Source organism: Salminus brasiliensis, chromosome 12 (genome assembly GCF_030463535.1).
Source record: "Salminus brasiliensis chromosome 12, fSalBra1.hap2, whole genome shotgun sequence".
NCBI classification, from domain to species: Eukaryota; Metazoa; Chordata; class Actinopteri; order Characiformes; family Bryconidae; genus Salminus; species Salminus brasiliensis.
Window position 1 is genome coordinate 6,834,358 of NC_132889.1, and position 27,209 is coordinate 6,861,566.

General features: G+C 40.9%; 1 protein-coding gene across 20 annotated transcripts in view; it reads right to left on the reverse strand.

Annotated features, from left to right (window-relative positions):
- Nucleotides 1–27,209, reverse strand: part of cacna1aa (calcium channel, voltage-dependent, P/Q type, alpha 1A subunit, a) — a 172,403-nt gene that overhangs the window by 11,625 nt on the left and 133,569 nt on the right. For 14 of the 20 annotated variants that reach the window (XM_072694455.1, XM_072694470.1, XM_072694462.1 and 11 more), the window contains 5 exons: nucleotides 21,325–21,434; nucleotides 19,042–19,177; nucleotides 13,722–13,835; nucleotides 7,449–7,490; nucleotides 37–235 (listed from right to left, as the gene is read on the reverse strand). In XM_072694455.1, the coding sequence (XP_072550556.1) occupies nucleotides 37–235; nucleotides 7,449–7,490; nucleotides 13,722–13,835; nucleotides 19,042–19,177; nucleotides 21,325–21,434 (601 nt within the window). The remainder of the gene's footprint in view (nucleotides 1–36; nucleotides 236–7,448; nucleotides 7,491–13,721; nucleotides 13,836–19,041; nucleotides 19,178–21,324; nucleotides 21,435–27,209) is intronic. The other 6 variants (XM_072694468.1, XM_072694463.1, XM_072694464.1 and 3 more) reach the window with 3 other exon arrangements.

Consider the following 27,209-nt stretch of genomic DNA (forward strand, 5'->3'; position numbering starts at 1 on the left):
ACAAAATTCTCCCATCAGTTTCACAGTTTTTCTGACCTGTGTCAGCGTCAGTGTAGCGGCTGAGTGACCGCTCGGAAGCGCGATGGCTGCGCTCCCGGCGACGATGCCCGTGTCTCTGCCCTTCCTCAGGAATCACCCGCTCCATGACGTAATCCTCGCCTCGTGGCGGCCGGCCCAAACGCCCGTGACCCAGCGACGAGGCAGAGCGCTTCATTGAGTTGCCGTCTGTGATTGTCTGTGGACCGAGGGAGGGAGAGGAAGGAGGGCGAAAGAGAGATAGAGAGAGAGAGCGAAGGAAGAGAGAAGTTTCCAAATGATTAAAGAGCAATGGGTCAAGAGACGCTGAGAGGGGAGCTAAAAAATCTACTGTCTGAGAAGATCGTATCTCCACACAAGTTTATTAGAAACACCTGCTTTATACCAACACGTGGCCACTTTATCAGAAACACCTTCAAATTATTCCTTCTATATAGGCGCCCTTTGTAGCTTAGCACAGTTAGACGCTGTAGCCCTTCTGTTGATGCACATTAATTGTCAGAGACCACCACAGGACCACCACTGACCAGACTGCTGAGGTTTTTACACACAACAGTGATTTGTGTTAATCCTCCTTTAGACCTGCAGTAGTGTTCAGTCTCTGACCACTGGTCAACTGGTATTGGCTAGATATTTTTTGATGGTAGACCACTTGCTACAATACCACCCAAACATCTGGTCAGTGGTGGTTCTACAGTGGTCCCTTTCCACTGATAGACACAGTGGACTCAACAGATGGGCTACAGTCAGTAACTGTAAACCTACAAAGTCCACCTGTATGGTAGGTGCTCCTGATAGAAACCAAGCTCAATGAGTGTAGATACAAGGTAGGTAGGGCCTAATTAAACTCAGGCAACTCAGACAGTGTGTGTGTATGTCTGTAAGAGTGTGTGTGAGAGTATGCAAGACTGTGTACATGTCTGAGGCTTGGTGGTTGTTGAATGTCTTTGGCCTGAATACACACACGCCCCCCCACACGCTCGCACACAAACATACACTGAGTCAAATCCTACGGGCTCCACAGACACATCCATCATGCAACCTCTAGCATGGATAAAGGGAAAAAAGAGAGAGAGAGAGAGAAAGACGGAGAACGAGAAAACAGCAGCCACAGGGGAGGAGCATTCGTGCCTTGCATGCGTCCAGGATTGGACCTGTGAAGAATAAACCCGGACCAGCCCAATGAAGACCAAAGCCCGTTCCGCACCATCACACTTCATGCAGGCAAAGGAGTCTGCTCAGGGCCTGTAGCCTTAATACATTAAAGTCTTAGGACTTTAACTCTATCAGCGTTGATATGTTAACAGCCAGTCTTTATCCCTCGAGTATCCCCAGAGTAGTGGGTGTGCTGCATGTCCACCATGGTCCTAGTAAAGTGGATCAGCATGTGGATTTGGAGCTTTCTAGGAGCTACCATGTTCTCTGTCACTAAGTTAAGGAGGCTCCATGCCGCCTTTATTGTTGGATGCACTGATTCTTTAAATGTCTGAGCAAGCATGCACCCACATTCAACATACAATTCACATCGCTATGAAAGCATGATGTCATTGATTTGCTTCATCACTAAGGCAGGGTTTAATACTAACCTTTTCCTCAACCTTTGCCCGACCGGGCATGTGGACTGAAAGAGCGTCGTTTTTATTTCCCCAAAGAAAAGGTACGTCCAGTAAAGAAATTCGGACAACTGCCATCAAGCAATGTGATTAGCTACGTTTAGCCTGGCCTGAGAGAACCAAGAGTCAACCTATTAAGATATCTCTGCCTATTCCTCCTACTGCAGTTTAGCCCCGCCCATTCATATAGCAGTCCACTTTCATTTCATTTCGACAGGTGAGTTGGATCAGGTGTGCTTGAGCAGTCCAGCCCTACAGGACTGAAATTGCCCATACCTGGTTTAGGGGCTTGCTGGTTAAAGTGTTGGATTATTGACCACAGGGTTGTAGGTTCGATACTTGAGTCCACTAAGCTGCCACTGTTGGGCCCTTAAGCAAGGCCCTTAACCCACTCTGCTCCAGCAGTGCGAAGCAGTGATTTTATTCATTTCAATATACAGACTGTCTGGACTGGAGAGTGATAATATTGCTTCGAATTCTGTGTTTTCATAAAAAGGGCCTGTTATTGTCAAACCCTGACGAAGGCTGAAGTATTGCTCCACTCCATTTGTCGGATTTTAAGAATTCCAAGAAGGGAATTCTATCTGGAACACCTCCACAAGTCGGATTTCCTACTCGGAAAGTCGAGAGAGCCTCACCAACCCAGAGCTCAAAATCCAAGATGGCCGTACTGTACATCAGCAGTAATAAAAGCAGTGGCATTACTAACAGTGCTAACCTGGAACAATGCTAACAATGCTAACATGGGCAGATTCAGCTCTGACATTTGACTTTCGAGGTTAATGGAATGTAGCATTAGTTCCTATTTATGTGTAGCTTGCTTAAATATAATAATAATAATAATAATAATAATAATAATAATTTGTCTATAATTTTGCTGCCTTAAACATGGGCCCACAAACACTCACACTGTTGCGCAACACACCCAGAACTGCCATGATCACTACAACACCATGATGGAAGCATTTGTGCATGGATAGAAATATAGAATAAAGGATCAGTGGCGCAGATGATCTACAGATATCCTACAGGTCTGACTACATAAACCTAAACCCAAACCCCAGCCTTCCTGATTTAAAGCACTTGTGCATAAGAGCAAAGCCCCCCCGCATTTCCAGTACAGTGAAGCCAATCGTTTCTCTCAGTTTAGAGGCGTGCCGCTGCAATGTAAGTTTAGCATGTTTAGTTGTCCAGAGCAAAACTTGGGCTATGGGCAGTCAACATGGCAGAACACTGACCACACCGCATTTCAACAGTCTGCTACACTCTTAAAATAAAGGTGGAGCGAAGCCATAGAAGAGCTACATTTGGTTCCACAAAAAAGCATGTTGGTTATAGAGATGTGCATTACATATGTGCAAGAACATTCCAGAGGTCTAAGGAACCATCACTTGCTTCTTCTTACAAACCTGGTTCTTTTATGGCACTGCTCAAAGAACCAATTAAAGCACCTGTATTAACAAGCATGTAGGGCTGGATGCTGATACTGGGGAAATCTTCAGTACCGATCAACTGCAACACCAGTGACAGAAAGGTTGCACTGTTCCACGCCCAGTTTCAGGGTCAGTGAGCTAATAGGCACGCTTGTTCTAAAAACTAGACGGCAGATTAACCGCAGCGTTCCACTACAGCAGAGTCCGGACCTATGACTAATGCTGGCAAAACTGTGCAGAAAGCCGAAAGCCCTCCAGGACTGGAATTGCCCACCGCTGCACTACAAAGTCTTTAAGGGAAGCATACGATGTGCTAGACCAGATAGAAACTGCAACAAAAAAAGATCATGATTATTATATTGGTGCAAAAAATTGTGTGTAGAATTATATGTCATAATTTTCTTTCTAATAAATCATAGTCATAGTTTTGACAAATGTTTTTCATACAGATTCTGATACTGAAATCTTGTGTATCTTAATCTATAATCTGATCCATTTTCTTAAAAAGTGCTGTATAATGGATTCACTCATTTCAGGACAGCTCATATAGAAACTACATGTCTAGCTACAACATTAGCATAGTCATAACTAAGCATTTTTAGACAGCGTTGCTATCCAGTGGGCCTGTTAGCTCACCTGGGATGCTGATAGGCTAAGGTTAGCTTTTAGTCTAGCATAGATACCTGCTCGCTTCACACACTTTCAATTCCTCGCACACCAATTTTTTGGCCTTTACAAAGGGTTCTTTGAGTGATGCCATACAAGAGCCATTTTAGGTTTTATAAAGTACCATGTTTTGAAAAAGAGACATGAGTGTGAACCTTTAACCTTTTGGACCCTAAGCTTATTAATCTGTCATTAATCATAATGCAGAAACTACTGAGAATTATTTATTAACTTTTTGGTTTAGCATATTTTTTGTGGCGTCCCACAGGGTTCTATTTTAGGGTCTCTGGAGAGAACTGCAGTTGCGAGGGTGAAGGACTGAAGTGTGGAACTATGTACAAGTTTAAGGGTTTAAGGCGTTTCATTGGTAGATTTTAGACATTTATATAGAATTCTTTAAATCCTTTCAAGGTTTTCCAAAGTTTTAGGGAATCAGGCATTGGTCAAGGATCGGTCTTTGTAGCCCCCTTTATTTTACTCATTTAAAATTAGCTACTGAAACAATGTACTGAAGTTAAATTATCAGTAATGTTATTAGAAAAAATCTGAATGTCTTTCTCATTTGCATACAGTCCACCCATCTGTAATAAGGACTTATCATGCTGGGAGCCCCAAACATTGTGATGTTGACAATTTACCGCCATAACAGCCCTTACCACACACACACACACACAAAAAACAGATGCTGGAAGGCATGCACATGCACATGCTACGGTGAGCCCTGAGAGTACAGTAGACAGCTAAAAACATGGACAGACGAGCAGACAGACAGACAGACAGACTGGTTGCTAAGCGCACAGATGGCTAATATGTAAAAGGGAGCAGCAGACAATGAGGACAGATTAGTTTTCCTCTTTGGCGAATTATGATGTCCTGCCTGCAACACTACAGACCAAACGGTGGGAAGCATTGGGAAACACTGCCTCTAAAACTAATCAGGGAAGTGTTTTTTTCCCCAGAAGATTACAGACAGTTATGCTCTGAGGTACGGTCTGAACCCTGTTTATAAATATTGTGTTTGAAGATTCTCCTGCAGAGTTTTCCAGCAGCTTTAACCAGATCCCTCTGATTTCCCCCATTCAGCTGTTAATGAAGACCTCATCAACTCAACCTGGTGTGTTACATTAGGAGTGTAAAAGCTGACCACAGTAAGGGATTACATTGCTTGAAGCTACAGTCAGGTCCATAAGGACAGTGGACATGTGGACAGTGTCTTCACCTCAATAGATCTGAAGCTTTAATTTACTGAGTTTAACAAAAAAATTGCATTACCTGTTTAGAAATTACAGATTTTTTTTTACCTAAGCCATTTCATCAAAAGTAATTGGACAAACTAACACTTATAAATATGAGAATCAGTTTGTGGGTTTTCTGCCTTGCCTAATTGTATTTTCAGTAAGTAAAATTATCTGCTCACATTGGTCCATTTAAGAACATTCAATTTCTTTGCTTTAAGAAGTTCTTGGGCTGCTTTTGCAGTATGTTTCTGGTCATTAATTATATGTTCTGTGAAGCATCTCTACTACAAGTATTGCGGCTTTTGACTGAATCTGAGCAGGAAGTAGAGCTCAGTACATGTCAGAATTCATCCTGCTACTTCTATCAGCAGTCACATCATCAATAAACACCAGTTACCCAGTTCCATTGGCAGCCATACATGCCCATGCCATAACTGTGCCTCCACCATGTTTGACAGATGATGTGATATTGCTCTGAATCATGAACCCTTCATCTGAGTGTTACCACTGGTTTGCATCTGGAGGTAAACCCTTTGCAAGGCGTCGCTTGATTATAGACTTTGACAATGACAATGATACCTCAGTTGTTGAATTGACTAGATATTGTGAAGGGGTTTTCTCCAAAAAAAAGCTCACCAGTGCATTTCATCTTGTTTTCATCTTGGGTTTGTTTTGTTTTCTTAGCCTTGTGATGGCTTCCATCACTTGTATCAACCAAGAGGCCCTATGACCAGGTATTACATTTTTATATGTTAAAAAATTCAACACTTGGAATCAACTCCAGACCTTTTACCATCTTGTCATGAAATAATGAGGGACACACTTAGTCATGAAACTGCTTATCAGTTAACTGTCCAATTACTTTCGAGCCTGTGAACGTGGAGGGACTATGTAAAAACTTCAATCCCATCTTGATTGCTTCATGTCAGATCTATTGTGATGGTGTAACTGCGAGTTGATGTGCCTGTCCAAATACTTATTGAGTGTGGACTGTGGAGAAGTGGGTCAAGTGCAGTACAGCCAGCGGTGTGGTAACCTGCTTGGTGTAAAACAGGCTTAAGAGCACTGCACTTCAGACCATGGGAACGATCTGGACAGAACTGCTTTGGATGAACTAGACCAGGGTTCTTCAAATTCAGTCGTGGAGGGTCAGTGTCCGGCACTGTCTGTTTGCTGATTTCTCAGCTCAAACACACACACACACACACACACACACACACACACACACACACACATACACTACACCTGGCAAATAACATTGCCTATTGATCCAGGTTGGTCTAGGTGTCTAAATTGGCAAACTGTGCTGAACACCGGCCCTCCAGGACAGAAATTTGAAGAACCCTGAAGTAGATGGCAATACACACGCTGTGCTGGCTGTTGGTAGATGAACTTAATTGTGCAGTTTCAGGTACACGTTTGTAAATGGCTGCTGTATAGCTTATTAAAATGTGCACATCTGTATGTCAATACACGTGTTGGTTGTTGACATGTTGACTTTTCCTAATAGTGTCCATATCTATGGACGAGAGCAACCGCGCATCTCTTCCCTGCCGTCTGAACGACCATGCCCCCTGTCTGGTGAAAACCAGACAAACCCAGTCATTTTGCTACCGCCCAATGGGAAATAATCCTGACACCATGCCTAAAACCTGCTGTGTGTTTTTGTTCTAGTTTGCGATTTGCATCACTTTCCCAAAGACTGAACGATCAGCCTACTGTACTGAGTACTGAATGCTGATGCTGCACTGAAAGAGCAGAACATGGAACGTAGTGAAAAGCAGAAAAAAATCCCAGTTTAAAAGGTGTGATGCAGCCGGCTGTTGAAACGCAGGTATCAAAACAGCCTCACCTGTCTGTTCCCAGAAGTGATTTTTAATGCCATTATAATGAGACAACAGGGACTCGAATCATCCTTGATCAAATGAAACCGTAATTTGTTGACCAGCGACTCACAAGGCTACTTATATTACAGAGGTGGACCAATGTAGTGTTGGGAGTCTTGCCCTAGGACTGGTGTAGCGCAGATTGGGAATCGAACCCCAATCATCTCCCACACTTACTGGGAGTTTACTGGCAGATAGTGGTGTTATCAGTTGTGCCACACCAACCGCACTGATTGCTGGTCAATATGCTGGTCGGCCATATGTTTTTGGACTTCTAACTGCTGTAAATCTGCAGGGAACTAAATTTTCAAAGACCTGGAAGATTATATTTACCGCCAGTCAATTTAGGGGAGGGGCATTGTGCAAGTTGCTCTTGGACTTCTCTGAGCTTTATGATTTTATATATCACCTTAAAGCTATATTTTCTAACATTCGGAAACTTTGGAAACCCGACTTGCTTCCGATGATGTTGGCTTGTAGTGCGCGCCTTAAGAACGGGAAAAGAGCGATAGCTGGAGCGAGGAAAACAGAAGGGATGAAGGAAGAGCGGCAGATGGAAATAAAAAGAAAACGTACGCCAAGGTTATTCCCCCGGTGCCTTCCTCTCCTCCTCGGCTGCTGCTCAGCCATAAACACACACACACACACACACACAGCCACATGAGTAGCACAGATGGCACAACACACACAGACACAAACACACACACAGACGCGAAAGCGGCCACACAAAGCGATCAGCAGCAAAACGGCAAGCGTGGCCGACAGAGGACACAGGAAGGCGTGATTGGAGGAGAGAGGAGAGTGAGGGAGTTCGTTTAGAGGAGGAAGAGGAAGACCAAGTGGAGGGTAATGGAGGGATGGGAAAGGCCAAAATGAAAGGGAGTGAAGAAGGGGAGAGAGAGTGAAGGAAATGAGAGAGAGAGAGAGATAGATAAAGAGAAAGAAAAAGAGAGAGAGAGAGAGAGAGTATCTGGTTAGAAACAGAAGCTGCGGTGACAAGGAGAGACACTTACCACAGTAGCACACACACACTGAGGGCCAGAGGCAGCGTTAGAAACACCACGGCAACACCATCGACGCCACGCCACAGTACGCCACACAACATGGTAAAGTGAGGTGCAGTACACGAGACAGAGAGAGAACTACGATACATAATGTGCTGCAGACATGTACAGTAAGCGTGGGACCATGGAACCAGTCTACATAAAAACTAGGGCTGTCACGATTCCTCGATTACACCTAAATCACAGGATACTGATATCCACCTTATTTTCCATTAAACAATGGAGGGGGCCATCTTCGTTGGCTTTGTGTTAGAACTTCTGGTGGAACAGCGGATCCACTGACATAGAGGGGACCCTTTATTCAGAGTGGTCCTATTTCAGACTCTCAGTAACATATCAACAACATCTCAGTGATGGAGAAGCATCTAAACATCCAGAAGATCTGATATCTACTGAATTTAGCTGGAGAGTCCAAGTTCAGATGTGTAGATGTTCACCTGAGAATCACTGATCATCTAACAGCTCTAATACAGACCATCTCAACATCTTCGACCAGATGATATAGACCTGCTGCTGAGACCAGTCTGCAACTGGAGCTTCACTGGATTAGGCTGAGATTAAGAGAATAAGGGGCCAGGAAGAGGGTTAGGACTAGGTTTTGAGTTGAGGTTAGTGTTAGGATTGGGCCAGAATGAGGATTATGATTAGGTTTTGGATTGAGGTTAGGGTTAGGATTAAGTTTTGGATTGAGGTTAGATTTGGGTTAGTGCCAGGATGATAGTAGGATTAGGTTTTGGATTGAAGTTAGGGTTAGAATGAGGATTATGACTAGGTTTTGTGTTGAGGTTAGAGTTGGAGCTAGAATGGGGATTAGGGTTTGGATTGAGGTTAGGATTAGGATTAGGGCCAGGGTTAGGATTAGGTTTTGGGTTGAGGTTAGGGTTAGGATTAGGGCCAGGATGATGGTTAGGGACATATTTTGGATTGAGGTTAAGGTTAGGATTAGGGCCAGGATGATGGTTAAGATTATATTTAGGTCCAGGATGAGGATTAGGACTAGGTTTTTGGTTGAGGTTAAACTCAGGATTAGGGCCAGGGTTAGGGCTAGGATTTAGGTAAGGCTCCACAAAATGCTATGAGCAGACGTACAGACGTTTGGATGGATATTTTCCATTTAGAGCCTTCAACCACAGACGCAGGTCCTCTTCTTTGGAAGGTGGTGGATATTAGCTGTATGGTGCCTCACAACACTCTGATCTTTTTGTGTTGTGTTGGAAAGATAGTTAGCTAGTTAGCTCTGCCTGAAATAGCTCTAAACAACATTATACAGCCTTATAAAATGTTGGGTTAGCATAGCTAGTTACTTTAGGATCAGTATCCACAGCAGTGCCCAGCATCAAGACTGCATTCACTTTGAATACGGGACGTCCACAAACCATTGGATACGTAATGATCGTAAAATCTAAGACAAAGGAGGAAGGAACAAACTCTTGAAAGTGGGCGTGGCAAAATAAGGTGGATAGGAGTTCTACATAATATTAAAGGGATGCAGAATGATATTGGAATCATCAGTATCTGCAACTAATGGCTGATAAAAGGCAGATAAAGACTGGCTTTGGACAGATGTTAAGATTTTAAATGATATGCTATGCTGGGTTACTGCACTAAATGATATGTTTTTTCATTTTACAGCCTTTTAAAGCCCCTGTCTACTCATTTTCATGATTCTCTGCAAACTATTTTCTATAGCTGTTGTTATACATTGTTGGTCTTTTCTGTGGAGAGATTTTTCAAACTGTTTTTCCTGTAGTTTATATTGGATTGAATTTGGGTGGGAATAAATTATACAACCAGAGTTAGCAATATGTCACCTACACCAATTCCACTGGATACTAACCCACTATCCCACTAGTTCATCTAACCTGCTTACCCCAGCACACAGCGAGTCCCTAAAAACACACCAGCACCTGTTAACCAATGCAAGTCTTAGGGTCATACCGGCTACACGCTTGCTTCTTTTAGCTCCGTGCTCAACATTATTTGCCAAAACAGCATGAAAATATCATTTCTATTCTGGAAATGTCTATACCATACCATCTATAACATGCCCCCCTTTATTCTGAACTTGGTGCTTTATGTAAACTAACACAACTGCACCAATGAGGCTGGAGTTATTCCCCAATTTCTTACTTGAATTTTCTGTTCCACCTTAAATTGTGCTTAAACTTACAGGAGGCCAAATGTAACTGTGGCGCTGTTGCAAGGTGCAATTTTAGCTCCATGCTGCGTGATAAGTGCACGACAAGCTGTTTTTGTGTTTTTTTTTATTATATTTGAAAACACTTTATATCAGTCAGAATCAGGAAATACATGAAGTGGATAAAATGTCACCACTTTATAAAACCATGCAAAACATGTCTCTAATAATTTGAAATACCTCATGGGGGTTGGGGTGTTTACATTGCACAAGCCCTTGCAGTTCTGAGTGGGCTGCAGCTCGCAATTTGTAGAGCATTTAACTACAATTAAATTTATATAAAACTAAAATCTGACATTGATAGATGATTATTCTAAAGCATATCTTTAGTATTAAAATCCATTTTAGATATTTAAAACCAGTAGACAGGGTCTTTAACAGTGACATGAACAGTAATTGTTATATTTCTCTGCGATGCTAGTTTTGTAATACTGAGCAGATGTGGTTGGAACATACATTCATCATAGACATTACAGTCATGGCAATGATTTTTTTGAACAAGAATATCTGGGGGTTCCTGAAATCAGCACAGGGTCAAGGTTGTACATACAGGGTGAAAAATATACACATACTCACATAGATCATTAATCCAGTGGTGCTGAAAGTTCCAAAATGTCTTGTATGTCTTGTTAGTGATCATAAGGGAGTACAGCTGGTAACCCCACATAATATAGGGTATGTTTGACAGCACTCATTGGATTGACCAACACACACATTACAATGGAAAAGTCCTACTAGCATGGTGCAGATCTGAGAAGGATGATCGAACATTTATGCAAGTCAGGCATGTCTCTTGGAGCCATTTCTGAAAAACTGCAGATTTCATCATTGTCAGTTCAAATGACTGTGTTTACATGTTATTGGGAGATGTAGCCACTTTGCTAAGGTCAAAAAGATTTGGGTGGTCAGGAATACCCTAAGAAGCACCAAAGCAAAGGCCTATCATGAACTAAAAGCTGCTGGAAAAACAAGACCTTCAAGCTTGACTCAAGAGGTATGTTTAGAGGAGTGAAGGTAAGGAATTCAACGATAAAGAACACTTTATCAACTGTACATCATGGTGGTAATAGCAGTAGAGCAGTAGAGTTTTGCTGCCAGTAGTAGTGGTACATCCAGTGTTTGGAGTAATGAAAAGAAGGAGGACATCAGCTAGATGGTTAGAACTTGAAACACAAATGGGTGTCCCAACCGGACGAAGCAGGCTAGCATTAGGCTTTTTGAATGGTCTTCTCAAAGTCCAGACCTTAAATATACGAGTGCTTAAAAGTCAGATTTGTGCCAGGAAACCAACACGACTTCTACCCATCCTCCAAAACTCTACCAATACCAAACGCTCTCAAATAGTGCTCAAATATCCAATCAGAATTCTGCCAGAAGCTGGTTGATGGCTACTAAAAGCATCTGGTCCTTTTCAAATTTAACTTGTGTTAGAATTAGACATTTTAACCTGTGCACCAAATTCTTAGTTTTTATTCACTAAAGATTTATGTTGTCATTGATTCTACCTAAGAAATAGAACCGTTCAAAGAAATCATTGTAAGCTAAATATTGCCATGACATTCATGTCCGTGATCAGTGTATGAAAACCTTCAACCACGACAGTACATGAAAAACAATGGATACTGGCTTTAGTCCACAATTCCCATATCGGTGCATCCCTACTATTTAAAATTCTACTACATACATTAATGCCTAATTTGAATTATTGAAAAAAAAATTGCTGTAAGAAACAGAGCCTGGACACGCCCATTTTTCAATATTTCCCAATACATATTCCAAGCACTTTGAAGTCTTTGAATGGCTCAAACATGCATGACTTCCTATTGTTCATTTGGGCCTACTTAAATGGTTCTCATTGCTAATATAATCGGTAGTGACAGCCCTATACAAAACGTTTCCCAAGTAGTGCATAATGTGGAGACATCATACACAAAGGCCAAGTGTAACACATACACCCCGCTAATCCCACCACTCAACATGCGCACAGCTAAACACATACATACGCACACAGGTTTTAGTGCACACTTTCTTAGTCAGTATTCATTCGACCTTCTGGACTCAAATTTAGTCTAAAAAAACCCAAAGAACTAAAGCTAAATTACAGTTGACTTGAGCATTCCTGAGGGGAAAAGAAATCTTTAAAATATGTTTAACAAACTGTGCAATTCTATATTATTATTGTTATTCTATCATTCGCAGCTCAAGACCCTCCACCACGGCTTTACTAAGAAAGAGAATCCCAGGCTGGAAAAAAGAAAGTAAATCATCTATACCAGAAAAAACTGAGAGCAAAATACACACAAAACATGCAAGAAGACATTTAGAGGAAGAAAAGACTTGTTGGAAATAAGAGGCTTTGACCAAGTTAGAGGGAAAGGAGCAATAAATGAGGGAAAAAGAGAACCTAGTGTTGGTATTAAATCATGATCCACATGTATACAGCCTGTGTGTGTGTTGTTCTGTACATGTGTGTATGCGTCCTATGTGTGAGTGAGTCACCATGACAATCACTGGAGCACATGGCGTAGCGAAGATGGTGTGGTTATGGAATGAAGGAGGGTATTTTACAGCTACCCAGGGGCAGGCACAGAGGAAAGAGTAGAATTCATACAGCAGCTTGTATCCAATTCGTGGCCTGGGGCCCTATACCTGTGCCAAATATGCATTTTAAGTTATGAAGGCATATACTGCATACTCTAGATATTTTATATCTAGAGCATTCGAATCATTTTTAGTGCTTGCAAAAATGTATTCTGGAATACATCTTGTCAAACACATATGTTTTCATATTGTTATATACTTAAAATGGATATTTACCCTGGGCTTGGGTTTGTTTTTGTTTTATTTTTTGAGAGAAGATTTCTTCTTCATTTCTTTTCTATTGGTTTTGCTGTGGAGTCCCACAAGGCCACGTTCTTGGGCCAATATCATTTCCAGTTTTGTAGGATTAATACTTATGGTAGGACTAATGTCTTTTATAATACATTTAATATTATAAAAGTACTGTGCAATTGTTTTATGCATTTGTAAAAATGAGTGTTAAAAAGCTTCTTATCTGGGCAATATGTGTTTATTTGCTCAGTAAAACACTAATATTAGAATATATATTGATAACATTCATAGAAAAAGTTGTGGTTTTACATCGCTGTGTTCATTAAAACATCTCCAGAGCTTTTCTCATAGGCATCTATTGTTATCATTCAACACCTGGTTTGGTAAATCTAGTGTTTTTCCAGTTAAAACATTCTTATGGTCGAGATAAATAGTTTTAAATAATGCTCTTAGGCACCTAAAACGTCTCCACAGTAATGTCCTTAATTAACACAAAATATTGCTTTATTCTAATTCAATGTGATCCAATAATCACGATTACACTAACTGCAGCATTATCTAACTGCTTGTACTTGTATTATGTTCCAGTATAGTTTTCCTCTAATAAAGGGCCATGTTTATCACACGCAAAGGCAGAAATGGGAAAGTGGCTCGTCCAGGGGGAGAAGAGGAGTGACAGACAGTGGGAAAGAAAGGCGGACGGAGGGGAAAGGGAGAAAGGGAGACAGGGAAAAGTGACAGGATGAAAGTGCTCACTTGGTTGTCTGCTGGGAGTCGAGGCATGGAAGCAGCCCTGCCGTGGCCTTCCATCGGCAGGAAGTGCTCAGTGTCCGAGAACCCGTCCCGCCCCATCTCTCTCATCTCTACCGTCTGCAGAAACAGAGGGAGAGCATGTGTGACTGGCCGAGGACAGCAAGCCAGGAGGGGAGGCCAGGAGACAGGCCTGAACCCCGCAGACAGAAGGAGACCTTTCTGAGGAGATGTATAATGTGGCAGGACAGTCCGGCCCCAGCCTCTGCTCTAAGCCCTCAATGCACAGCTTTCTAGCAAGAGCTCACCTTATTCACATGCAGGGCAGTTGCTTGATTAGGCTGGGAAGACAATGAATGAAGACGTTTTTAAGCAAAAGGGCGTCATTTGAGTCTGAAAAATGAGGCGTTTTGAGTTTATGCGGTGTAGTGTGGGGCAGCTGCTAAATAGAACCCTGTTCGGTTCTCTTATAAGAAGGTCTTATTTGTACAGGTGTCGCTGCACAGTGGAACAGTGCACCACCACCCCAAGAGTCTGCTAAATCTGAAGGTCTTTTTGCAGTCAACCAGGGTCCTGTTTAGCCTTTCTAGTGACCCTACAAGCACTTCATCTCAGAAAGTTGTCCTGGTCTTCCAGATTTACATAACTATTCACAGTAAGAGAAATTCTGAGTTTGGGTTCTCGAACGGTTACATGCCACTATAACCAATCACTGTGTCCTACCAGCAAGCAGCACATGCAAGCATAAAGGCTTCCACTTTGGGCAACAAAGCTTTGTATACCAGCTGCCAGCTGTGGCAGATCACATCTCTGTTTGCATTTTTAAAGAGTCGCGACTCGGCTCCACTTCGTCTTTCATCAAAACTACATAAAAAATCACTCCCTCTCATGTATTATTGCATTAATACACATCATAAAACCTGCCCAACCCACTATGACTTGTTCACATCTTTTGGTTAAATACACTATGGTCATGTGGCTTTGCTAATATGTGCGTTGCTAGTACTGTTCCACGCCAGTGCGGAGCCGCTAGACTAGTTACGCCTCTTTTTCCATTTGCTGCCTTGCTAAATCAGGACCAGGAAGTGCACACACAATGTCTCATAGTAATTATAGATATAAGTAAAGTTCTTTAGTCTTGCACTACAACTACAAGGTTAATGTAGCCACCTAACGCTAGCTAACTTACTAAAGCCGGGACTCATCTGTTAGCACTGTGTAAACTGCATGCATACATCACACTTGTCTCAAACCAGGCCAGGGAGGCCATTTTATGGATAGCAAGCCGGCAAAATAATATTGGAATCCAAAACAGACTTAATAAGGTTTGACGGAAGTGTGTGATGACTTTGGCATGCAGTTATTACTATGATAATAGTCCTGGCATAAAAGACGATATACAGTCACAAAATCATTAATGTAGTCCAGCACTGCTGTTAACGTTTAATCAATGTTTAATACAGAAACCCTGCAACTCGCTTTTAAGTGTTTTCTTCACAAAGGTAATGCTAGCTTGGTAGCCGGCTTGCTAATGACGTGGTAGCAATGTTGGTTGGAATCCATATCCGGCTCAAGTATGCTAAACTTTATTATGCTACAGTGCACTGAAGTGTACTTGTCGCCACACCAAGGACCAGTTCACTGGAGGAGCGCTAAACTGGAACCACTATTCTTGTGCTTATTAGATGCAGTATCTCCATCATTTTCTGTACTGGGAATACTAATTTAGGATCTTGTGGCAAAGTTGACGAAAATATGGACCCAATCAATGGATCCCTACGTCATTCAGCTTCCCCACCAAACGATTCTGTGGCCTTAAGTTTGGTTAGCTAACCATGCTGAGAAACCAAGGCTTGGCACCCATTGGGGAGGGCTTTTCACTAGATTCTTTCAACTTTGCTGTGAAGATATGATTGCATTCAGCTATAAGAGCATTAGTGAGGTCAGGTCCTGATGTTGGATAATTTGTTCCATTTTAACTGCAATTCCAACACATTCCAAAGGTCTTGGATGGAGCACGTACTGGGCATGGTAAGCTTGGGCATTGGGCACTTCCATTCTATTGGCAGTGCCTTTCTATGGAGATTACATGATCTGTGTGTGCATTTGACCACCTGTGTTAGCAAAGGGTGCAGCTGAATTCACTGATAAAAAAGAGCTGTCCACAGTCCTTTGGACATTTAGTTCTAGTTTCTGTTCAATGCTGCACTCTATGGACAAAAGTACTGGGACACCTGCTCATTCATTGTTTCTTCCAAAATCAAGGGTATTAAACAGGAGTTTATCCTGCTTCTGTTAGAGTAATTGTTTTTACTGTCCTGGGAAGGCTTTCTACTACATTTTGGAGGATCTGACTGCATTTAGTGACAAGAGAAGGGGCTCCTATTGGCTCAGCAGTCTAATTTGCTACTTCTACGGCCTGGAGCTTGCAAGTTCAAATTCTGAGCCATGTCATCAGAGTTTTGCCATCGGAGTCTAAGAGAGCACAGTTAGTCGTGCTTTTTCCAGGTGGCTCTATCCCCATACCAAATTGGGAAAATAAGTAATAATTATTACATAAAAATATAATAATATTACATTAAATTATACATGTGAAAAAAATATTAGCAATGAATGATCATCACCCCAACTCATCAACTGGATGGAGCACCATCATTCCAGAGAACACAATGAGTACCACTTAAAGTAGCTGAATGCATTCATTAGAAGCGGTGTCCACAAACATTTGGACATATAGTGTATTTTAGTAACAAGAAAGGTCAGGGCTGCTTTTTATAGCTTCTGAGTGACTAACTACCCTATACATCCCATTCTGTGTGAAATATAATATGGCCTCCATATCAATAAGGTGAATGCTCTTGACCGGTCAGATCCAAGGGTCCAAATTTGGGAGACTGCAGTTCATAAATAAGAGGGCAGTGTAAAGACACTGTTAGCACTGCAACCACTCACAGGCAAACACTCAGCCCCTCTCACAATGACACCTACACACACTATAAGGGTGTAAAAAGGCACAGATGCATCGTGTTTCATCACTCTGAAGGTAGCAAGTCAATGTCTTAGATTTTGTTTTGGCCCTAAAAATGTAAAATACAGCACTTATTTACTGCAGTACATCTGTTCACATCTGTGTATTCAGTAATAATCAAACTGAATTCTGGTGAAACCTAAAATTTCATAATGCATCGCATCAGGTTGAGGTCAAATTTATGAGATTTACACCCCTAACAAACACACACACACACCGAAACACACTGAGAAGTGGTACTTAGGGTCCCACTGTCAAAACATGTCCTAAAAGATAGAGAGCAGAGCTGGGTGGGAGTGCCTTTGGAAGTCCAGTGGGGTTCAAACATCCCCTTCCAGACAGCCGAGCATGGATGAGCTGATGAGATGGGATGAGTTTTGTTTGTCTCTTTTTCTTTTGTTTTCTGTCAGAGGCAGACACACAGAGAAACTGGAAGAAAAACAGGAACGATCAGAATCAGAAGAGAGCGAACGGCCGAGTATCCAAGAGGAGGATGGTCCACCGCGTCCAGACTCAGTAGCTGTCTGCTGAGTGCACATGGAGGGCAGACAGACAGACTTAACCATCTGGGCTATGGTAACTCCATCAATATATAATACCCACCACAGACAAACTGGAAACAGCTCTGTTGGCAAACGCTGCAGGTAGCAGCTAGCATTTTCTTGTCTTTTCTTAATGTCCCAAAATCTGTAGTGCATGCACACATGTGGACCGGCGGGACGCTATAAAAAATCCTGCTATTGTGTGAGTGTTAAAGAAAAGAGTGAAGGACTCCCAATAAGATGTGTCATTCTTCTATCACTCATGGAAACTCACTCATGTTCTATCACTGTATTAAAGAAGCTCTGTGCTACCCTTATTGTTGGATGCACTGGGATGCAGTTCTTATTGATCTGTATTGAGGTGTATATAGCTAGGGTGCTAGGGTAACCATATTTTGGTTTTCAAGAAAATAAGTCACTGGGGACACATAGGTATCCACTGCAGTGTCGTGGATGGGGGGTTTCAAGTAGGCCTAAGTTGTAGGACCGTGACAATGCAAATGCAGTATGGTAATTAATGTATGTATATTAATACATAAACATTTACTCAGTTAGCAAGACCAGTACATAGCCCCAATAGCCTATATGACCAAATGACCTCCTTTCAGTTTAACCTATAACTTAGGCCTTAACTTAACCCACCTAGCCACAACATCCCAATTATGGTGGACACCTGTGTGTTCCCAATATCCTATTTTTTAAAAGAAAAAATATGGTCACCCTAGCATTTGGATGTTTTTTAGGTGATGATCAGCACATATTCAATCTATAAGTATAAGTACTATACGTACAAGTTCAAGTTTTTTGCTATACGACACATACACTGATCAGCCATAACATTAAAAACACCTGCATAATACTGTGCAGGTCTCCCTTGTTCCGCCAAAACAACCCTGACCCATCCAGGCATGGTCTCTAGAAGAGCCCGAAGGTGTCCTGTGGTATCTGGCACCAAGATGTTAGCAGTAGATCCTGTAAGATGTGAGGTGGAGCCTCCATGGATCGCACCAATGAGCCTTAGGTGCCCATGATCCTGTCTCCTGTTCACTGATTGTTCCTTCTTGGAGCACTTTTCTAGGCACTGACCACTGCATACCGGGAACCCCCCACAAGACCTGGCCCAGGTTTTGGAGATACTCTGACCTCCAGTCATCTAGTCATCACAATTTGGCTCTTTGAAGTGCATCAGATTCTTTCATTTTTCACATCAACTTCAAGAACTGACTGTTCACTTGCTGCCTAATATGTACATCCCACCCGTTGACAGGGGACACTGTAACCAGATAATCAATGGTATTCATGTTACCTGTCAGGGGTTTTAATGTTCTGGCTGATTGGTGTATAATTGAATATGTTTGTCTATATGACAAGGTCTTAACTCTGATATAATATTAATACAAAAGACTTTAAACACTTAAATAAATAATCAAGAAACTAAAGATGTGGCTGGTTGGGTAGGTGCAGGAGTGCAGTGAGGCTTAAGAAGAAGAGATGAGGCTTAGGCCACTGGGCGCACCTAAGCTCAAATAACTCAGAAGTTGCTTCTTATGTATGTTAAATGAATCAGAAATTGTCTTTAGAATCTAAATAAACCTACATGAAGAGTTAAATACCCCACCTGCTGTTGAACTCTCAAACCTTAAGGCCATATATTGGCCATTTTATGATGTATCAGTCTGGATCTAACAAAACAGTGAAGTGTTACTTGTTACCGTAGTTGTCTTGAGTGTCTCCGAGCGTGTATAAACTCTGGTACCTGTGAGGTGGGGCGGTTCTCATTTGAGTCATCTGGGGGCGGACCCTCTGGGCTCCAGCTTCCTGCTTTTTGAGACATCTCCTGAGCCCTGGCTGTCACCCATGACTGACTCTCTGGGATGCCTCCATCCACCGCCCTGACAGACAGACACACACACCCACACACACATGCATACGAGCTAATTCGTAAGCAATCTTTATACCGCTGAACTTATAACCAAATATGAGAACTGTTAAGACACCCCATTAAACCTTTGTCTTTCATAATATATTTAAACATCTAGACATTTGATCTTTATTTAAACAATATTAAGAGGTGGAGGTTGTAAAACGTAACTCATAAAACTGAACAAATGGCTTTACAAAATCATATGTAAAATGTATTTAATAGAAATGCATTTTTCTTGTGTTTCCTTTAATGATCTACCAGTCTCTGACAACAACTGTGAGGCTTTTCTCCCACTCCTCCATGCAGAATTCTTTCAGCTGTGTAACATTTCAGCTTTAGTTATTAGACAGATGGTGCCCGTTTACCTCAAGCTCCCTCTGATACAATAAAGAATTCCTACTGGATTCTATGTTGGAGAGCTCTCCAGGCCCTACTACAGAAAAGCAGCCCCAAACCATGACAACCAAACCATGGGTTCTTGCACTCAAATTCTGCGTCCTATGTCCTACTGTGTCTATACTGTGTCCAAACAATTCAACTGTTCCAGATGTCCTGGTCTTGGTCTCTGGAAACTTTAGCCTTGCTCTGTTTTTTGTTTGACATTAGTGGTTTACTCCTCACACACCTTCTATGAAAATCCAACATGTTTGGTCTCTTTCTGATGGGTGATGCTGTACTTTAACTTTAGCTTTAGCAAGAGCTACCTGTAATAACATTTTAGGACTCCTTTAGGTACTCTGTGGTGTGCTGTTGGACTGCTACTGCTAGGACGGCCTGATCATGTTGACCATGTTGGCAGTTTTTGCAATTGTAAATGATTTATTGGTCAGTGAAACGGCTGATTTCTACTTTTTAAACCCCTTCCCAGACTCAGCTGCATCTCCAACCTTCTTTTCTGAAGGCATCAGAAAACTCTTTGGATCTCACCATGATAATAACACCCACTTTACCAATCAAGAGCAGGAGCTCCTCCAAACTCCTCTCTAACCATGTTCTAATCATTGGCAGCTGATGTGCTGTACCTGATTCTAATTATAGGCATCTAAAGTAGTAATAAATGGGGGGGGGGTGTCCTAACTTTTTCCTCATGGAATAGAACTGCATTTCTATTAATTACATTTATAAATGATTTTTGAGGATGTTTAGTTATTTTATCTCCATCGCTCAATATTGTTCAAGTGAAGGTCCATATGTTTAAATATATTTCCAAAATACATTTTTATAAGGTTTTATTAACTTTTTCACATAGCTGGACTTTTTCTTGTATTTTATATTTCTCCTTGAGGTCCATTCACAACATTTCTGTGGCTTTATGTTACAATTTATTACAATTTATTTAAAGCCAAGTGTATCATATCTGATACACATCTGAGTTTTTTAAACCTCTGCAACATCAGTGTGATCAGTTAAATAATTGCTGAAAATGGTTTAAAATAATATCCACATAATAACAATAATCTGACAAAAACAAAAACAAAAAATCTGTGATGGATTATGCATGCACTGTCTGCTCCAGTATAATACAGATATCAAGGTTTGCAGCTGTGACCGAAATGGTTCCCTATTTATGTTTTAGGGTAGTAAAGGGATTTGTTGTGATTTCACGGAGTGTAAAGTGAAATAAACATAATTTTGAGGGAACTATAATCTCCCAAAATATACTTGTAATTTATATTTATACATCAGCTGATACCAAAATGCACTGCGACTCTCTTGTTACTAGACAACAAATGAACGAAGTGGAAAGAAATGGAGCAAAAGAACTGGACACTGTGAACTTTTCTCATCTAGTTTGTCAATGGGATGCTTATGTCTGCAAGCAACATAACGGTCAATATTATCTCCCCTGAACAGCGTAAGATTTTTAATTACTTGCGACCGAAGCTGGCACATCATGATGATGAGGAAGTGTCTGAATTCACTTAGTGAACTAAACAATCCCTCCCTATATAGTGCAATATCAATGAGGGAGTAGAGATCCATTTCGGTCACAGCCATAGAGCTGAAACACTCCTGAGGACAGCAATGTGAGAGGGTGGACCTAAATTGTGGTAGGCTGAATAGGCGGGGATATGTAAATGAGTTGGTCATTGTGACATCAGAAGTTTCACTTACAGGCTGTTGGCAGGGTCCGACTGCGGTTCAGGAAGGCCGTTGAGTCCCTGCCCGGCCTCCTGGGTTGGGGACGGCGGGTCCAGGCGCTGAAACATTAATGGCGTTCGATTCTGTGTAAGATACAACATGGCCTACAGCTAATATCAGGCAAGCTGATGGGAAAATGGGGGTGGGAGGGAAAGGACGGGATACCAAGCATCCCAGGTGCAAATGAGAGGGGCTCCATCGGCAACAGCAGACAGTCAGATCGGTCAGCCAGGAGGCATTCCAGGATTTGGAGGCTGGTGGGTTAATGAGTGAATCCTCTGAGCTGAGCTATCGGGAGGATGCCAATGGTACCATGCTGAGAATTCATTTACTCTGGTTCAGCCCAGTAAATGAATGGCCCCAGTAACCAGTTGAGTGCTCAAATGCTGAGGCACTGCTGAAGAACGCACAAGTCTTGGAGTCACTTTTAGTCATTTCTGTAGCTGCTCAAATTGAGTGACGGTAAATGTTTCGTTAAATTCACTTGAACCAAAAAATACATAAATACATTGAAAATATTCAATAACTCAGAGGTGACTTAACCCTTAGAAGTCATATTTATATGTGTTGCTTTTATTTTACTTTTTACAGTTATGCAATTTAATACATAATTAACTATTTCATTATTTAAATTGTAGAAAAATATTATATTGGGAAGGTATTAAAAAAGTTAATTAGGCCACCATCATCTTTTCATAATGTTTACATGTTTCTTCCATCCTTAACAGCAGCAAATCTAATCTAAAACTGTTAGCGGCTAGCGTATGTTTATATTTTGATATTATGTAAAGAATAACGCAGTTGAACAATGTCGCTTCTTAGTTCTAAAACTCTCTTAGTTTTAAAATCTACAGAATAACCTAATGTACTTTCTACTTCAAAAATGAATAAAAATTGTCTCTACTGACTTACTAAGACTGTGTACTGCATGTTATATTGTAATGTGCGTGAAATAAAACAATTACACATGACTTTTCTTTGTTTTTATTTCTTTGTTCCTATTTAAGTTAAAAAAGTCTGTCTTTTTAAATAAAAATTTAAGCCATCAGACTCCCTAAATATCGCTATTAGCCGTTAAAAAATATATAGTGCTCGAACCCAATACTGAATGCTTTTATTACTGCCAATAATAACTGTCTGACTTCTAAGGGCTAAGATGCTGCTAAGAGGGGCAAAGAGTCTTAAAGCATAGTCAGAATGAAAAACCCCAGGAGGAATTTCATTAAGGTTCATTCTCTTTCAAAACAGCCGGGGATGTAAAACTGATTTCAGGTTTTAATATAAAAAAAAAATCATTTACTGACTGTACAACTAATTTTACCTTATTTTACTGCAAAAAATAAGCTGCAGAATGCAACACAAATAATTGTTAAAAACCAGAGGTGATTATGAAAATAAGAGATGTGGCTTACACACCCAATCTTACTGCATGTACATCGTCACTCAACATGACCAACTATTCGGAAAGCAACTGACTGGCTCCACGTCTTCAAAATGAGACTCTGATTAGTTCAGTTAAAAATAAACAGAACAAGTCACTTAATAATCAAGAAGATCCACAAATGGTACAGCGATGAATCACATCAGCACAATTTCCCACCCACTCCAGATATAGTCAACCAGCCAGGACATGTTTGTTGTCCAAATTCTAATTCTACTTTTGCTGAAACTGAAGTGATGAGGCTAGTGTCGCTCACAAGCACTAGAGGACTATGGTCACCCATATCTTTTTTATGAATATGTAGATAAAACATTTCTCAGCCCCCTCAAACCACATCCAATATGACTTACTGTGCGACCATACAAATACACTTCAGACAACTATTCTGGAGGTTTTGATAGTTTGTATAGTTCACCATATAGACAATTCACAACCTTAAAGGACCCATGGATGCTGTTGGAGCAGGTTGAGAGCCACTGTGAGCTAGGGATGGGTATGATGACGGGATCTTCAAATAGATGTTTTTTTCAAAATTACGACATGTCTGATAATGTGTCAAATGTCTGTTCCGTGTCTATCTAGTACACAGCTAAAAGGCCTCATTCATTTATGCACATTTAAGAGCTGTGGGAGCTCACTGATTGGTGATATCAGCCTCTGACAACAGATAAAAATAGGAGAGCAAGCAAACCTGGATGAGCCAGTCTACTAAATGTGCCTAAAAACAATGGAAAACACTCCTATATGAGGCTCACTTAACTAGAACATGGTCTGTGCTGGGGCGATTAGCCATCTAGCTATGTTTTTTAAGCCTACATAGCCGGCTACGGTTCCAAGCAAGGAAGAACATCTAGCATTTTGTCTCTCTGTTACGCCCAACAATCGACTTCGCTCTCTCTCTCAGATTTTAGCTTTTGTACATTCAACACCAATCACTCTCATCTGAACGTTTATAAGTGGGGTTTCAGTCAGCCAGAATCGCCAGAAATGCTCTGGGGTGAACAACTTAGCTATCATGCTAGCTAGGATAATGCTAACCAGCTTCTCTTTTCTGATTCAAATCAGTTTAATATTTGCAGTTGTTGTCAGACTTACGGTTTAATAATTATTGACTGATTTAAATGTGTGGAATTTTTTACCCTGTCAGGAAACTGAACTTTGAATTTGGACGTTTAACATTTTTAAAATAATATAAGGATGAGATGCCAGAGAAGCCATGTAAACCTAGAACCATCTGCACTACTTCCAAAGCTTATGGAATACCGTCTCCCACAATAATATTTTAGCATGAGCATGAATTTACATTAGTTACGAATTCTGACTTCTAGTGTTCTTTAGGAATGTTAGCCTCATAGTTCCAGCTCTGAACTAAAAAACATTAAAGATCATTTGGGAACCCAGACATATCTTCATTGACTGTGGACCTGACTAGATCCGGGGTAAGTGGGAAATTGTAGAACTTCGCTGAACCACTCCTTAAAACCATTCCTTAAAACATTCAATTAGCAAATGCAAAATCTCAGACAGAATTCTTGAATGAGCATTGGAAACATTACAGAACCAAAAGAGGAAAATGTCTCAGTATCAATAGGAATACATAACCATGGGTAAGACAGGAGGTCAGCTGGAAGAAGCTGGACAGGTTTGTTGGTTTGCATCAAGTCCTTCTATGCCATCCACTTAAAAACATCAAGAGTTGGGCTGGGATGAGATGAGAAATCCCAACACTTGAGCAAGCCACCCATGTCTCGGGCTGAGTTTACATTTCACGATTTCATTTGCTGAGAATGGAGCTGTCATTATTGACTGTATTAGAACTCAGTAATGTACAATCATGTAAAATCAGCATCTAGTCATCTTTGATTTTTTAATTAAATCCAGTAATTGAATGCAAGCAAGAAATGATGACAGCCCTACAGATGTAGAGAACTACTGAGGCCATGGGTGTCTGGGGCTTTTAAGTGAATGTATAGTAACAGATCACATTGGAGAGCAACAGGTGGAGAGGTGCTGAAGGCCCATGTTGCATCACAAGTTAACACTAAAACATGTAACCTGCCACTGACACATCTTTGGTAAAACGCAGAGATACCATTTAAGGGGTAGATACCTAAAGGGAACTAGTCACACAGTCAAAAAGGCTAGACCATTTTCCAGTCCACTTTTCCAGATACTGAACTGTTATTCTTGTATTAGTTATAATTATAATTAGTAATTATATATATATATATATATATATATATATATATATATATATATATATATATAAAGCAAATAAACAGTATTTGATTCTACTGTAGTTGGTCTGTTTTAAGGCTTTCATGATAAAGTTTTTTTCATGTTTTTTTTTGTAAGATTTAGACCTTTTGACACGTGACTGTTCCACTTTACCACTGTCAAAGGTCGGTCAGAAGATCTAATTCCGTCCAACCTTCGTGCACCATCTTCAAACCATGATCTCTACATATGATGGTCTGCACCATCCCAGATAGCGAATGCTTGACTTCAATAGCTAGGCCAGTTTTGGCCTACAATACACTTTCCATTAGCATAACTGACCCGTACGTGGCTTAACTGTGCTGTACTTGGTACCTAGGATCTGCTTGGTTGTTCAAAACATTCAGAATTGACGTTACTAGTAGGATTTTTACATGGCAAATAGTGAGAATGGCAAACTAGCTTTATCCCAGCCAAAATATACAGACAATTCATCTCAATATCAACATAACATTTGAATTTTAAATTTTCACCTCGCTGCATTCATGGTGTGTTTGGATGGTCCCCAACAGTTAATAATGTAGTCAAGTCATGAACCCCAGCTGTTTGTGTTGGGGTAGTTATCGGCTATTCGCAAAATTATGACATTAATGACATGTTTATTCGTTTATAGGGTGACCAATGCATAGCTTGGTATACTGGGTTACTGTGGGGAAAGACAATGTACCAGTTGGTGAAAGAGCACAATTTGTAAACTAGAGTAACCTGGCACCTGGCTTATTTACTTCTATTCACAACCTCAGAAATGCACGAGTTTATTAGTTTGAGTGGACCATTCAAATGCGCTATATGTACAAAAAACGTGATTTAATGTATTCAATTTTAAGAAGTGATGTGACCAGGATGCCTTCAAACACTGATCTTATATAATCTTATATTAAGTCAAAATGAACTGGGTATTGGACTGAATCCATTTTTTTTACTATCAATGAAATGTTACCCGTGCCACTGGCTGCAACACAAGCCCAAATTATGATCAATCCACCCCCATGCTTAACAGTTGGAGAGGTGTTGTTTTCATGAAATTTACAATCTTAATGTCCCTTGCTAAAGATGCTACTGCCACAATACCACAGAGTGACTGGGCGGTTCTGGACTCAATATCCTAGAATCCTTGGGGAGATCGCCAGAGCGATCACATGACTCTTAATTTCCATCCACATTCTGAGTCACCCGAGTATTGATGTTATTCATCTGTACCATGTTTTTCATCTGATTAGTCTAGTACATAAGCCCAGGCTTTATCTTTAGTGCTTTGCAAAGTATTGTATCCCTTTTGGTGAGCTACTAAGACTTTTCTGTGTTCGTATTTACTGTGTATGACGTTTGCTTTTGTTTTACTTTTTGCCTTGACTTTTGGACTTATTTCCTGTATTTTATCATCGGATTTCGACCTACCACTTGTGTCTTAACTACGTTTTCAGTAGACCATGCTCTACTTTCAGGAATTGACCTTTGCTTGTTTTTCGACCATGGCTTTGGATTACATCCCTTACAGTAAAGTCTTTCTTTCATTTTACAGCTACGAGTAATACTTTTATTAATATTATCTGGGCCAGTACATTTAAAAGGGTATTGCTGTTTACATTTCAGAAAGGCTTTATTAGAATGGTCACTGAATCAAATGATTGTTATTCAAGCTCTCGTCCGGGGTGTCAGAACCCTCAGATGCTCAATGTCCAACACCTTCAATCTCGAAAAGATAATGTTGTTAAAAAAACGTATAAATCCTAATAATTTTTTCTTGTTTGGGAAAGTACTTATTACAAGCGGCTTTTTTTTTTTACTTTCCCTGCATATTTTCTTTCTCACCACTAGAAAGCCAGTGAAGAGAACACAGCAGAGGAGTTACATGGCTGAAACACTGAAGACAACTCATGCTGCTGCATTCTGGATCAACTGCAGGGGCCTGATGGTGCTCATGGGAAGACCACCCAGAAGCGAGGAGCCTACCTGATGGAGCTTGTGATGTAGTGGGTGTGTAGAGTATAGTGGAAGGGAATGTGCTGGGCCTTATGTGTATCCTCAATTGGTGCAGGATTTGGTCATTTTCCGATATTACGTAACTTGCAGGACTTACCTAAAGGTCACATTTTGGTTTTCAGGGGGGCTTTAACTTCAAAAGGTTAGAACACAACAG